The 13168-nt window shown below is 43.0% G+C and overlaps 1 protein-coding gene across 1 annotated transcript in view; it reads left to right on the top strand.

The window, feature by feature from the left end:
- The window catches only part of LOC138950814 (galactoside alpha-(1,2)-fucosyltransferase 2-like), a 6839-nt gene extending 3378 nt beyond the window's left edge, over positions 1-3461 (top strand). The window contains exon 2 of the mRNA XM_070322531.1: positions 174-3461. Coding sequence (XP_070178632.1) covers positions 1016-2419 — 1404 coding nt within the window. The 5' untranslated portion in view covers positions 174-1015 and the 3' untranslated portion in view covers positions 2420-3461. The remainder of the gene's footprint in view (positions 1-173) is intronic.
- Positions 3462-13168: the final 9707 nt, after the last annotated feature.

Genomic DNA, 13168 nt, shown 5'->3' with positions numbered 1-13168 from the left:
TCTGTGTCTGTGTGTCTGTGTCCGTGTGTCTGTCCTAAGCAAATCTCAAAAACTGTCAGACGGATTTTTATGAACATTGATGTATGCTTTTTTGAGAGCATTTAATTTGCTTTTGTCGTTTTACTCCGATTTTTGATAGCACTATTTAACGACGTCTTGGTCCTGTTTTTCAGGAGTGTGCTCACAACGTGAACCAAACCACCCAGTTTCACCTGCTGAGCTGTTTACCCAGCATGAACTGCCTTGTGACACTCATTGCAGTCTTTTTCCTGATTCAACCAGAAATACGGATCTAGCACTCAAGGGCCACTGAAAAAGGAGAAAAGGAGGAGGAGGAGGAGGAGGAGGAAGAGGAGGAGAAAGAGGGCAAAAAAGAAGAAGATAAGAGGAATTGAAGAAGGAGAAATAAGAGAAAGAGAAGGAGGAAGGAGACTGACTATTAGGGTTTAACGTCCTCTTAGACCAACTGGTCTATATTGGGACAGGTATTGGTAATACGCTGAAGATATGGTGTGATACTTTGATTCGAACAAGCCCGCTGTGGCTGTCTTCTTCGACACACCAGCATTGGGTTTGTCTCGTCAAAGTATCGAAATACGATCATGATAATCAGAGACGAGAGATGATGCATGCGTGTCTTCGTGTTTTCCAAGCCCTGAGACTTTCGCTGTGAACGTGGGATCTTGTTCGTGCGCATGTGTGCACACGGGGGTGTTCGGACACCGAAGAGAGTCTGCACAAAGTTGACTCCGAGAAATAAATCTCTCGCCGAACGTGGGGATCGAACCCACGCTGATAGCGACCAACTGGCTACAAAGCCAGCGCGCTACCAACTGAGCTACGTCCCCGCCCCGAGGAAGGAGAGAAGGAAGGAAGCAAGAAGGAGAAAGCAGGAGATATAAAACGACGAAGGCAACGGAGAAAAGAAAGAAAAATAGAGACCGAGGAAGGGAAATCAAAAACATCAGCGAAAAAGAAAACACCTTCATCATAAACTAACTCTCAAAAAGACAGCATGGCGTTCGTTAGACAAGGACGATACGGACTGTTTCGTGTGTTTGTCGGTGTGTCCGCCGTCTCTAGTCTCTTTCTTGCCCTATTCATCCTAACTTCTTCTCAAATCCCCAGTCGAATATTTCCGCAAACGGTATTTCGACAACCCCAGGCAGAAGTCAGCAGACAGTCTCTACAGAAACGAGATCAGCATAACCAAGACGAGAACCGAGTCTCGGTGAGCGGAAGTACAACCCGTGAAGTGACTACACGGAAAGAGTTCGAAAAGGAGAACGATTCGGAGGAGAAGAGGGGTTTAGAGAAGGAGAAAGATTTAGAGAATAAGGGACGATTAAAACAGGAGAAAGATTCAGACAAGGTCTCTCCTAAAACTCCTGTGCCGACGGTTTTGCGAGAGAACTCGCAGAACTCTTCGGCTTCGAAGGAAGAGAAATTATCAAAGCCGGAAGACAAATCGACAGAGCCGGAAAACAAACCACCAGAACCAAAAGTCAAATCGGGTTCGCAAAAGAAAGCCAAAAAAGCGAACCTTCAAAAGTCTACAGAGACAGCAACACCCACCACACTCACCACCACCCCTCAAGTTAAAAACGGGACGTTCTGGGTGACCGTCCGCCCAGGAGGAAGGATGGGGAACCACCTGTTCATGTACGCCTCCCTGCTTGGCATTGCCGCCAGGAACAACCTCACCCACTCTCCGTTCTTCCCCAAAACTGCCCTGACTGGGTCCTTCAACCTCAACTACCACAACGCCAGCCGAAGCACTCGGAACTTCACGGTGATGGGCGAGAAATTCTTCGGGTCTTACGACTCCAGGTTCGAGCGTCTGCCCAAGAAGAACGTAGTCTTCGCCGGGTATCTGCAGTCGTGGAAATACTTCCACCACATTCGCTCGACGATTTTCCGTGAGTTCCGCTTCAAGGACGGGATCCGACGCAAAGCCTTGACCTTGATCGAAAAAGCCGTCAAGGTCAAGGGCAAGGTCAATGCCACGAGGGTCGGAGTTCACGTGCGGAGGTCTGACATGTTGAATCGTGCGGTCCTCCAGTCTGGGTTCAAATCTCCCCCTGTCTCCTTCTACAAGAAAGCGGCGAGCTATTTCCGAGAGAAGTATTCTGACGTCATTTTTATCATCGTCACTGACGGACCGGGATGGTGCAACGAGAATCTGGCGTCGGATGACGTCGTCGTGGCCGACAAAGCCGGCCCAGAAACGCACCTCGCCTTGCTGACGTTATGCGATCACGTGATCTCATCGGTGGGGACGTTTGGCTGGTGGGGAGGCTACTTGAGTGGGGGTGACGTTGTGTATTACAAACATCAGATTATTCCCATGACGTTCAGAGCAAGAAACATCGCCCACGCTGACTATTTCTTGCCGAACTGGGTCGGTATCGGGGACTAGTGAAGTACATGTGTGTGTGTGTGTGTGCACCCGAGCTGAGACACAAAGCAAGCAAACAAACAAACAAAAACCAATTAGACAAAACAACAAACACTGAAAACGAAATGAAATCAAACACCTTCATTGCAGCTACAAATATTACCTACATTCCATCTCTCACAGTATCCTCCAAGAGGAAAGCCAGCAGCAACAAGAGTCGCGCTACCAACTTGAAGGTGCGTGCGTGTTTATATACATGTGTAATTGGCTATCTGCACCGAGTGTTTTTAAGTGCCACGGTGGTGAGACATGGATACCGTCTCCGAGGCATCGAAACAAGTTGAACCCAGTGTGTGCATGGTGACGTGGGTTCGAACCTTCCACTCGAGGATCACAGGTTCAGTGTTCCACCAGCTGTGCTACCATGCAGCACCTCAATGTTGATGTTTATAGCGAAGTCCGCCCCCCCCCCCCTACTGTGTAAACGGTCTGTGACCCTCCACCACGAAATGAGTCGCATGTCACCTCGCGCGGTTCTGCGCTAGGCTTAATATAAGTCCGGGGAGTGTATGGTAACAGTGTGAGGGTCACCTTAGTCACAGGCTTATAACTCAAACAGTTTTCGCTCTTTTCTAAAACGGTTTTCACCACTGGATAGAGCATAAAAAACTCTTTAGGAAAATGTAAAAATATGAAAATCGTGCAAAGGTGACATGTGACTCATTTCGTGGTGGAGGGTCACATAATCCTGCATATATTTGTCCAGGCTTTTACATGGGGTAAGAGCAACTTTCCATTTGGACACATACCAAAAACCAACAACACAGCTCCGTTGCTGTCTGTTCACTGAGAGGGATGTTTGTTGTTGTAAAGAAATCAATCAATCAATCAATCAATCAATCAATATGAAGCTTATATAGCGCGTATTCCGTGGAGGAAGACGGCCGAACAGACGCACGGTGGCAGTTCCACTACCGCAATGAGGGTCAGGTGGACAGTCATGTTTGGGGTGCGTGTAAGGTTAATTCAAGGTTTGGATATTGTTCGAGAGGTCGTTTTGTGCTTGTTGGTCGTTTTGTGCTTGTTGTTGTTGTTGTTGTTGTTGTTGTTGTTGTTGTTGTTGTTGTTGTTGGTGGTGGTGGTGGTGGTGGTGGTGTTGTGTGGTGTTGTTGTTGTTGTTGTTGTTGTTGTTGTTGTTGTTGTTTGTTTTTTTGGTATGAATAAGTTTTGTAACTGAAACGTGTGGCAATCAGTACAGTTGATGTATTAAAAACATCCGCACTCTTCACTGGAAGCAGCCAGGCAGTTAATGTTTGGTATGTGTCGAAATGGGAGGATGCTCTCACCGCGTGTAAGACGTGATCTCCTTCAGTGCAGAGTAAGAATTTTGTGTGTGATTCTATTTGTTTAATTACTTTTGCAACTGCCCCCTACGCCATTCTGCACAATTAATTCGACAAGAAAGTCCCTTTCAACACAGAAAGCACGGTCAGATTGTTGAGTTTTGGTATGTGTCGAAGTGCAAGCTCCTACCGTATTTAAAACGTGGTCGCCTTCTCAGTGTACAGAGTGAGAATTGTGTGTGTGTGTGTGATTCTATTTGTTTAGTTAATTTTGTAACTGCCCCCTACGCCATTCTGCACAATTAATTCGACAAGAAAGTCCCTTTCAACACAGAAAGCAGCCAGATTGTTAATTTTTGGTATACATGTGTCATCGTGGAACGATGCTCCTACCGTATTTAAAACGTGGTCGCCTTCTCGGTGTACAGAGTGAGAATGTGTTGTGTGATTCTATTTGTTTAGTTAATTTTGTAACTGCCCCCTACGCCATTCTGCACAATTAATTCGACAAGAAAGTCCCTTTCAACACAGAAAGCAGCCAGATTGTAAATTTTTGGTATGTGTCAACGTGGAACGATGCTCCTACCGTATTTAAAACGTGGTCGCCTTCTCAGTGTACAGAGTGAGAATTGTGTGTGTGTGTGTGATTCTATTTGTTTAGTTAATTTTGTAACTGCCCCCTACGCCATTCTGCACAATTAATTCGACAAGAAAGTCCCTTTCAACACAGAAAGCAGCCAGATTGTTAATTTTTGGTATACATGTGTCATCGTGGAACGATGCTCCTACCGTATTTAAAACGTGGTCGCCTTCTCGGTGTACAGAGTGAGAATGTGTTGTGTGATTCTATTTGTTTAGTTGTATTTAAGACGTGATCATCGCCCTCTGTTCAGAGACGGATACCTTTTTGGTTTGGTGTTACTTGTTTAGTTACTCTTTTTTAACTGCCAATCTGCAAAATGGATTCAACAAGAAAGTCTCTTTCCACACAGAAAGCACGAGCCGGCCTGTGGATTGTTGACATGTGTCCAAGTGGTACGATGCTCTTACCCTATGTAAAAGTCTGTACACCTATGCGATGATTTACATACAAGATGTTTAAACAAAAGTGGACACATCAGTGGTGATACCATCTATTCAATTTCATGTGCGCACTCGCGTTCTGTGAATCGCTCACTGAAAAGCCAAAGCACGCGCACGATCACACACACACACACACACACACACACACACACAGGTGGGAAGAGGAGGTAGGGGCTAGGGAGAGGTAGGATAGTAGGTAGGGCCGGAGGGGTGATAAACCGATGGCACTATATAACAAGTCGCGTAAGGCGAAAATACAATATTTAGTCAAGTAGCTGTCGAACTCACAGAATGAAACTGAACGCAATGCAACGCAGCAAGACCGTATACTCGTAGTCCACCGCTCACGGCATAGGCAGTGAAATTGACAAGAAGAGCGGGGTAGTAGTTGCGCTAAGAAAGATAGCACGCTTTTCTGTACCTCTCTTTGTTTTAACTTTCTGAGCGTGTTTTTAATCCAAACATATCATATCTATATGTTTTTGGAATCAGGAACCGACAAGGAATAAGATGAAAGTGTTTTTAAATTGATTTGGACAATTTAATTTTGATAATAATTTTTATATATTTAATTTTCAGAGCTTGTTTTTAATCCGAATATAACATATTCATATGTTTTTGGAATCAGCAAATGATGGAAAATAAGATAAACGTAAATTTGGATCGTTTTATACATTTTTATTTTTTTTTACAATTTTCAGATTTTTAATGACCAAAGTCATAATTAATTTTTAAGCCACCAAGCTGAAATGCAATACCAAACCCCGGGCTTCGTCGAAGATTACTTGACCAAAATTTGAACCAATTTGGTTGAAAAATGAGGGCGTGACAGTGCCGCCTCAACTTTCACGAAAAGCCGGATATGACGTCATCAAAGACATTTATCAAAAAAATGAAAAAAACTTTCGGGGATTTCGTACCCAGGAACTCTCATGTCAAATTTCATAAAGATCGGTCGAGTAGTTTAGTCTGAATCGCTCTACACACACACACACGCACGCACACACACACGCACATACACCACGACCCTCGTTTCGATTCCCCCTCGATGTTAAAATATTTAGTCAAAACTTGACTAAATATAAAAAGTTCACGTATTTGTTAGAGAAAGGGTTTCTGCAGTTGCCACCTTAGACACCTTAAAATCGCCAATACACAAAAAGCAGTTCGCGCATTCTAGCACATTTTGTGCTAGCATTTACCTTCGATCCGCCTTTTCTTGCCTCAGACTGTCAGAGGCAAGGGCGACAGGCATTGCACGGGGCGTACACCTTCCTCCGGCGTGTTAATAGGCGTGATCAAAACTGACTCAAGCTTGGTTAGCGGAACCTCTATAAATCCATGTTCTTTGAAGTCACATCAGAGAAGGTGAAAAAGCTGCTTGAGGGTCTGCAGGCAGGGAAAGCACCTGGTCCAGATGGGTTGAGTCCACTTCTTCTAAGCAAGGCAGCAGATGCTCTAGCCGAACCGGTAGCGATGCTCTTCAGGAAGTCTCTCGACGAGGGCAGGATACCCGAGGAATGGCGACATGCACGCGTGACACCCATTTTCAAGAAGGGCAGCAAACTCTCCGCCAACAACTACAGGCCGGTCAGCCTCACGTGCATCCTGTGTAAGGTCATGGAGACTCTAGTTCGTGAGCAGCTCATCAAACACCTACAGGAGAACGACCTCATCACAGATAAGCAGCATGGGTTTGTCCAAGGCCGCTCTTGCGTCACTCAGCTACTAGATGTTCTAGACACATGGACCCAGATTCTTGACGAAGGCGGAACGGTTGATGCTGTGTACATGGATTTCAAGAAAGCCTTTGATAGCGTGCCACACAGACGCCTTGTCCTGAAGACTGAAGCACACGGTATCGGCGGAAGGATCCTGGCCTGGATTGCGGACTTTCTGAGCGAAAGACGACAGTGTGTGGTCGTGAATGGAGTTCAGTCATCAGAGGCCGAAGTGACGAGTGGTATCCCCCAGGGAAGTGTTTTAGGACCCATGCTATTCGTACTTTACATCAACGATCTGCCGAACGTTGTCGCCAACTATGTCCGGATCTTCGCTGATGACACTAAGGTCTACACCAGAAGTGACGTTGAGGGAGCCCCACAAACCCTGCAGAAAGACTTGGATAGCCTCCAGGACTGGTCCCAACAGTGGCTGATGAATTTTCACCCGGAGAAATGTCATGTCCTGAAGCTGGGAAATAAGAGGTCAGAAGCTATCTACTACATGACAGGGACGGACGCGTCAGGTGAAGCTCGCAGTATTGCACTAGAGGAGAGCGATTTCGAGAAGGACCTGGGGGTCTATGTGGACAACAACCTGAGCTTCAACAAGCATGTCGCCCTTTCAGCAGCAAAAGCCAACAGAGTCATGGGGGTCATCAGGCGTTCCTTCGACTACCTCACAGTAGAAGTTTTCCTGCAGCTCTACAAGTCACTTGTCCGTCCTATTCTCGAATATGGCCACGCAGTCTGGCAGCCGCAACACAAGACACTTTGTCAGGAGGTGGAGCGCGTGCAACGAAGGGCAACCAAGCTTATAAGCTCGCTGAAAGACAAACCCTACAGTGAACGGCTGGCCACTTTGAAGCTACCTTGTCTAGAGCATCGTCGCAAGAGGGGGGACATGATTGAAGTCTACAAGTACCTTCATGGTTTCTACAAGACAGAGCGGCCACAGTTCTCTTTCTTCGCTGGTAGAGACACCCGAGGCAGTACCCTGAAGCTAATCAAGCCCCGCTACAGACTCAATGTCCGAGGCAACTTCTTCAGCGAGAGAGTTGTGAACACGTGGAATAGCCTGCCAGACCAGGTCGTGACGGCACCATCTGTGAATGCCTTTAAGGCCAGGTTGGACGCCCACTGGAAAGATCTCCCCTCTGTGTTTGATCCTGAGTGCTACTAGTAACTAGCTAGTAACTAGGCTGATCCCACCATGCATGCCAAAGTTGCTAAGGTTACTACGAAAACGACCACAGAAGGATGAACAGGCCTAACTGGCCTCAAACATCTAACAAGTACAAGTACAAGTACAAGTAATCTATCATAGTGCATAGGCATGGGTTTCTGTGGAATTGTTGCTCCTGACACTTTAATATGATTCATTCTCAAACGTCTGTGTGTGTGTGTGTGTATGTGTGTGTACGTGCGTGCGTGCGTGTATGTGTACTGTGGTAAACTTACTGAGTTAATGAACCGCAAATTTGAGAAGACAGTGACTTAAGAGGGGGGAGATTCTGTGCAGATCCGTTATAGAGAACAATTTCAGGTGTGTGGATGGAGATATATATATATAATTTATGTCAAGTTCAGGCTTTTTAAACGAGATGAAAACATCCTTCCACTCGATCACGCACAAATGTTAAATGGTTGAGTTTTATAGAAGGTGGCTTTATTTGAATTAATTCTGTAGCGGCCAGCTATGTCAATCTGGAAATTTACTCTTCAGAAGAAGAACAAAATTACTCTGCTTGTGAGTACGAGTGTGTATTGATAGATTACATGTACTTTGAAAATGGTATGATTAAACAATTAATTATTATTCAACAAGAACCCCGACAACTGTTAGTGTGCGTCAGTCTTCGTGTGTGTGTGTGTGTGTGTGTGTGTGTGTGTGTGTGTGTGTGTGTGCGTGCGTGTGTGTGTGTGTGTGCGTGTGTGTGTGTGAGTGTGTATGTGCGTGTGAACTATCAGACGTCAAAAACGAAACAAAGTTCGAGAAGACGTCATGAAGCGAAACATGGCGTTACGTAAACCTGCTGTCACTTTTCCCCCTGTCTCCCTTGGAACTCACAAAGAATTTGGAGAACTAAGTTTGTCTGGTCAGAGACTCCATGTCACTGACGTCATTATTATAATGGGACATAACCCCTCCCCCCACCCACACACACACACACTAACACACACATATATTATCAAATATACCACATGTCATGTGAACCACTCATATTTTTATTCATAAGTCGCATGCACTGTGTCTTTCAAACCGTGACAGAGTGAACACAACCAGACTGCAGTTACATGCGAGTATATGCACATTTCTGAAATGGAGGCAATGTCAAGCAAATAAATGCCAAAACAAGAAAATATGAAAATAAACAAATAAATTAAAATCTTAAACTCAATGGATTCGATCAAAATACACAATAATTATTCTGTTCTCTTTTGGAACATGGCTTTACATCTTTCAGTTCAAAAATTATTGTCTGTACTATTATGGTAAATAATACGACTGACACAATTGCTCAGAACAAGCTGGATTGAAAAAAAAAAAGTCTAATCAGTCAGATATAAACAGAGAATAAATAAGCATCTGAATAACATTTTAAAATGGAACACATGAGTATGGCATTTTTTTTTCAACATGCACCAAAACTTAACAACGAAAGAAACAAAATTGAAACAAGTCGCGTAAGGCGAAAATACAACATTTAGTCAAGTAGCTGTCGAACTCACAGAATGAAACTGAACGCAATGCAACGCAGCAAGACCGTATACTCGTAGCATCGTCAGTCCACCGCTCACGGCAAAGGCAGTGAAATTGACAAGAAGAGCGGGGTAGTAGTTGCGCTGAGAAGGATAGCACGCTTTTCTGTACCTCTCTTCGTTTTAACTTTCTGAGCGTGTTTTTAATCCAAACATAGCATATCTATATGTTTTTGGAATCAGGAACCGACAAGGAATAAGATGAAAGTGTTTTTAAATTGATTTGGACAATTTAATTTTGATAATAATTTTTATATTTTTAATTTTCAGAGCTTGTTTTTAATCCAAATATAACATATTTATATGTTTTTGGAATCAGCAAATGATGGAGAATAAGATGAACGTAAATTTGGATCGTTTTATAAAACATTTTTTTTTTTTACAATTTTCAGATTTTTAATGACCAAAGTCATTAATTAATTTTTAAGCCACCAAGCTGAAATGCAATACCGAAGTCCGGGCTTCGTCGAAGATTACTTGACCAAAATTTCAACCAATTTGGTTGAAAAATAAGGGCGTGACAGTGCCGCCTCAACTTTCACGAAAAGCCGGATATGACGTCATCAAAGACATTTATCAAAAAAATGAAAAAAACGTTCGGGGATTTCATACCCAGGAACTCTCATGTCAAATTTCATAAAGATCGGTCCAGTAGTTTAGTCTGAATCGCTCTACACACACACACAGACACACATACACCATATGACCCTCGTCTCGATTCCCCCCTCTACGTTAATACATTTAGTCAAAACTTGACTAAATGTAACAAAAGCAGCACAAAACAACAACGGGAATAAAACAAAAACTGCCACACCATTTTCATACCATTATACCAATGAGAATAACCTACTCACTAATTAAAAAAACTCCAAGCAAAAATTGCCACTGTCACTATCTTTCAAAATGATATAAATAGAAGAAATTAAGTCGAACCTAAACCAAAAATGTACATGCACATCTATCCTGCTTGAAGCATTTATTGTCCAAGAGAATTTAAATGCTTTAGCTACATATATGATAGCGTTTTGAACTACGATGGCAGACTAATTGAATAGTCTAACTGCATGGGTGCAACCTGGAAAATTCCAAAAACCGGCAAAAGTTGGGGTCCAGCTTTTTTAGTATTTAAAATGCCAAAAACAAGAAGGGCAAAGCCCATACGACTCACATGCTTGACCTTGACAGCAATGACATCATACACTAAGAACTGCTTTACACATTTTTCCTACCAAAATACATGTGACCTTGACCCAAGGTCAAGGTCATCCAAGGTCATGCAACACAAAGCTGTTAATTCAAGACATAGGAAGTACAATGGTGCTTATTGGCTCTTTCTACCATGAGATATGGTCACTTTTAGTGGTTCACTACCTTATTTTGGTCACATTTCATAAGGGTCAAAGTGACCTTGACCATGATCATATGTGACCAAATGTGTCTCATGATGAAAGCATAACATGTGCCCCACATAATTTTTAAGTTTGAAACAGTTATCTTCCATAGTTCAGAGTCAAGGTCACTTCAAAATATGTATACAATCCAACTTTGAAGAGCTCCTGTGACCTTGACCTTGAAGCAAGGTAAACCAAACTGGTATCAAAAGATGGGGCTTACTTTGCCCTATATATCATATATAGGTGAGGTATTGAATCTCAAAAACTTCAGAGAAAATGGGAAAAATGTGAAAAATAGCTGTTTTTTAGGCAACATTTATGGCCCCTGCGACCTTGACCTTGAAGCAAGGTCAAGATGCTATGTATATTTTTTGGGGCCTTGTCATCATACACCATCTTGCCAAATTTGGTACTGATAGACTGAATAGTGTCCAAGAAATATCCAACGTTAAAGTTTTCCGGACGTCCGGACGTCCGGACGGACGGACGGACGGACGGACGACTCGGGTGAGTACATAGACTCACTTTTGCTTCGCATGTGAGTCAAAAACCCTCTCCTGGAACAAAAAACATCGGCAGCCGATGAAACCAAAAACCGGCTGCCGGCGTGTAGCCGGCAGAGTTGCACCCATGTAATTGAACAAACTAAAACAGATCAACAGACGTTCAGTGGCAAAATAGGTTCAAAATGTCTTTCTTTCTTTATTTGGTGTTTAACGTCGTTTTCAACCACGAAGGTTATATCGCGACGGGGAAAGGGGGGAGATTAGGATAGAGCCACTTGTCAATTGTTTCTTGTTCACAAAAGCACTAATCAAAAATTTGCTCCAGGGGCTTGCAACGTAGTACAATGTATTACCTTACTGGGAGAATGCAAGTTTCCAGTGCAAAGGACTTAACATTTCTTACATACTGCTTGACTAAAATCTTGACAAAAATTGACTATATTATACAAGAAACACTTAACAAGGGTAAAAAGAGAAACACAATCCGTTAGTCGCCTCTTACGACATGCTGGGGAGCATCGGGTAAATTCTTCCCCCTAACCCGCGGGGGGGTAGGTTCAAAATTGCCCGGCCCGGACAAAAAGATTTGGACAAAATGTGTGCATATTATGAACAACAACAAAATACAAAGTACATGTACCCAAAACTACTATATAACAAAGAGAACGCAGGGTTAAAAAACATGAACAAAAGAAGAAAGAAAGAAAAAAATGTGTTCAAACTACCATAACAAATGAAGATGACAATTATTTTAAAGAGTGTTCAAAATTACTATGAAAAAAAAAGACAACAAAACAAAAGGCAGAAACAAAATCTATACTTAACACGACACAAACGGAGACAAGGCCAAACTATGTACAACACATCCACTGACACAATTAACACGCAAAGAAGACTCAATACTATGTAATACAACATAAAATACAAATTTACAAAATGTCAAGTATAATTTATCTTGAGTGCCAGTACAGAGTGAAGATCCTTATATAGACATTATATATGTGTGTTGGCAAAAGTAATATTCTTTTAACATAGTGGTCAGTCAATTACTTTTATGGAAGAGACCGGGTGTAGGATGAAAAGACACAGTTAAACCTGTACAAAAAACTACATGTACGGCACCCATCCTATTGTGTGTTTAATGTTGGCAGCTGGTGGTAAAAAATTTTATCCCACGGTTGTTGCTAAATTTAAAATCAGGTTCGACTATACTATTGTTGCATCAAACAGTTAATTGCTCATATTGTTATATTGTAAATTAGAAACTTATGTTTCCTGACATCCCTATGAGGCCCATTGTCATTTTATACACAATATATGGAAGCTTTTGCTATAGTCGTCCGGGTTCCATAATACTCAAGGCTAGTAGTAACTAAATTTAATTAATTCACTGACACAGTCTAGTATCATAAACTAAGGTGTGCGTGCGTGTGTGCGTGTGTGTGTGTGTGTGTGTGTGTATGGTCTGCATTACTTAATGGGGAAACCGTAACAGCAGGTCAATTTATACAAGGAACCTGCCCTACAGCAACTACTGTTACTCTTGATAACGACCACCTGGCCATAAGGACCGCCCCAAAGGAACCCCCATATTTTGGGTTTTTTCCAACCATTAAATTCAGCATTCCACCTGTCTGTTACACCAATGGGTGGGGGGGGGGGGGTGGTGGTGGTACAGTGGAACCCCCCTTTTTAGGACCCACCAATTCACGACTTACTCTCTTTAATGACCAGTGTTTTCTGTGACTTTCAGTTCATAACCTCTGTAAATGTACCCCCTACTTAAAGGCACAGTGCAGCTCACAGCCTTCGTTTTGCGTTTTTGTTGCAGCTGAGTGCATTTACAGTTCAAAAATCCTCCTATGGCAGTAAAACAAACCCAAAACTACCCAACGACGACATCTGTGAAGCTCGACAGTTTCTTGTTCACGCGAGTGCATAAATTAACCTAGTTATTACG

This window comes from Littorina saxatilis, linkage group LG16, assembly GCF_037325665.1.
Source record: "Littorina saxatilis isolate snail1 linkage group LG16, US_GU_Lsax_2.0, whole genome shotgun sequence".
Taxonomy (NCBI): Eukaryota; Metazoa; Mollusca; class Gastropoda; order Littorinimorpha; family Littorinidae; genus Littorina; species Littorina saxatilis.
This window is presented reverse-complemented; position numbering and strand designations above follow the sequence as displayed.